Genomic DNA, 2,505 nt, shown 5'->3' with positions numbered 1-2,505 from the left:
TTTTGGCTGGTTAGCATTCTATGCAACTTTATTCAAGGTCCGTCCACGGATGTAGTTCGAAGCAAACTAAGTGCGTGTAGACTTAGCCAAGGTTATTTTGCTAGATTACTAAAGTTTTGGAGTGAAAAGAATGTCATGGGGAGATTTGGAAATTTGATATGGCTATAAATACCACTATACGATATATGTGACTGTTATGCGTGGTCAATTGCTGGTTTACAAACAACCTTGCCTGGACTTATGCCTGTAGTGGCGCGAAATTATAGCCGCCATTGATGAAGTACTATTCTGCGCATGCGCAGGGGACTTCACCACCGGAAGCCCCTCGAGTGCGCATGCGTAGTAAAACTGGTACTTAAAGAGTGAGTTTCACTTTGTTAGGCAGTTGCGCGACAGACCTTCTACGTGACAACTCGCTCCTCAACGAAGCACTCTTCACCTCGATGCCTTCGATGGTGATAGCTACTTGCTTCTCTGGCAGGCATCAAGGAAGCCCTTAACCTTCCAATACCAAAATACAACTCAATCAGCGGCTGCTAAGCTGAATGACAGGAAATGCGAAACCAAGCATCAAGAAAAAAATAAAACATTTTTTATTACGTTGTAAAATTGTTCTAATGTCTCTTCATATATAATGCTGTTGAAAGGTGATAGAGAGAGAAACCAAAGTCTTTATGACAACTATTCAACTTTTACACTGGTGACTCCTAGTACGAATACGAAATTTTCTCTTACACAACTCTTCAACTGGAAAGAGACAAAGAATGAAACAATAACAAGCATTTGCTACAAAGCCACATGGTGTCAATTCAATTGGACTACATAACCTCAACAGTGTAACTTGTGTTGCCATCAGGACAACTGTATAGGACGACAGACACACAATATTTAATTTATCTGTCCTGTCCTGCTTATAACTCTCTTGCGAAAAAAAAATACGAGAAAGTTGGTAAAATATTTTTCCCTGCACGCAGTACAAGCAACATACACACTCGCACGAACAGAAGAAAAAAAAAAAGCAAACACCATTGTTTTTTTGTTTTACGAAAAACTTTTTTCTCTCTCTCTCTCTCTCTTGTGCAACTGTTGTTTCAACACACATAACAAGAACAACAACAAAATTATTGTTTCTTATCATCGGCTTTGTTTTTGTGTCCTCGTATCGAGAAAATTTTATTCCTTGTTCCCTTTCTTTCCTTTCACTTTGACGGAATCATTCTCGAACAAATATGTCGTCCCACATGTTACCACAATTCACGGGTGATGCCATCTTATGGTTCGCGCAGCTAGAGGCTCACTTTGATGCCTACGGAATTTCTCCGACAAATCAATTGAAATTCCTCTATTGTAGTTTGTCTACAACACTTGCAACATCTGCCAGGGATCTAATTACATCCCCGAACCCAGACACCACTTATGCGCCTATAAAGGCAGAAATATTGCGAAGAACCACGAAGTTTGCCGAGAGCAGATTTAATGAACTGATGGCTGATGAAGAATTAGGTGACAGGACTCCTTCAGAGTTCTTACGTCACCTAAGGGTGTTGAGCGGTGAGTCAACTGACGCCCTTCTCCTACGCAAGATTTTCTTCTCGCGTCTGCCGGCTCACGTGCGCACAATTTTGGCGACGGCGCTTGACGCCAACACTATAGATCAAGTCGCCACCATGGCAGACAAAATTCTTGAATTTTCCGCACAGCCTGCATACGGCGCCTGTGTCTCTTCGGAGGCTTCATCAATAGCCTCACATAAATCCTCCACCTTTGATGTTCTTGCCGACAAAATAGATAAACTTACGCGTCGGGTGAATGATCTGTGCCGTACCAAGTGTTCTTCTTCATGCTCTCGTGACAGATCTCGAAGGAATTCACCTTCCAAAACACAACCAGGTATGTGCTATTATCATGCGAAATTCGCTGATAAGGCACACAAGTGCATTCAACCGTGCTCCTATAAAGCCTCTTAAAAAACTTCAAAGGAGGAAATTGAGCACGTCTATTTCTTCCTCTGCACCTACCTTTAATCGTGCAATATTTGTCCGGGACCAGGTGTCGAAGAAGTACTTCATGGTTGACATCGGGTCTTGTTGTAGTATTTGGCCTCTTCGCTTTTGTACTGATAAACCTAAGCGTTCGCCTATAGTGTTGCACGCCGTTGGTTACTCCCCGATAGATACATTTGGTCAGCTTTCTCTACGGCTAGACATTGGTCTTCGTAGAGATTTTCAATGGATTTTTGTCATAGCTGACATTCCACATCCTATTTTGGGTGCGGACTTTTTAAATCATTTTAACTTGTTGGTAGATGTTCGGCGTCGGAGGCTTGTCGACGATTCGACATCCCTCTTTACATCGGCAAAGAGCTCTACCAACTCCCCTCTTAGCTCAGAATTTTTTATTGCCACTGCTGGGGATGTCTTTTCATTCTCTTCTAGTTTCCTTTCCGGAGCTGGTGGACATCACTTTCAAGCCGGCGAAGCCCGCTCATTCCCTTCTCCATTATAT

The 2,505-nt window shown here is 42.6% G+C and overlaps 1 protein-coding gene across 1 annotated transcript; it reads left to right on the top strand.

The window, feature by feature from the left end:
- Positions 1–1,229: 1,229 nt before the first annotated feature.
- LOC106872118 (uncharacterized) lies at positions 1,230–1,967 on the top strand. The gene has a single exon (XM_014918984.1). The coding sequence runs from the start codon at positions 1,230–1,232 to the stop codon at positions 1,965–1,967; it is 738 nt and encodes a 245-aa protein (XP_014774470.1).
- The last annotated feature ends 538 nt before the right edge of the window (positions 1,968–2,505 follow it).

Source organism: Octopus bimaculoides, chromosome 4 (assembly GCF_001194135.2).
Source record: "Octopus bimaculoides isolate UCB-OBI-ISO-001 chromosome 4, ASM119413v2, whole genome shotgun sequence".
Classification (NCBI taxonomy): domain Eukaryota; kingdom Metazoa; phylum Mollusca; class Cephalopoda; order Octopoda; family Octopodidae; genus Octopus; species Octopus bimaculoides.
This window is presented reverse-complemented; position numbering and strand designations above follow the sequence as displayed.

Coding starts and splice junctions, on each gene's coding strand:
- LOC106872118 (XM_014918984.1), top strand. CDS start 1,230: ATGTCGTCCCACATGTTACCACAATTCACGGGTGATGCCATCTTATGG.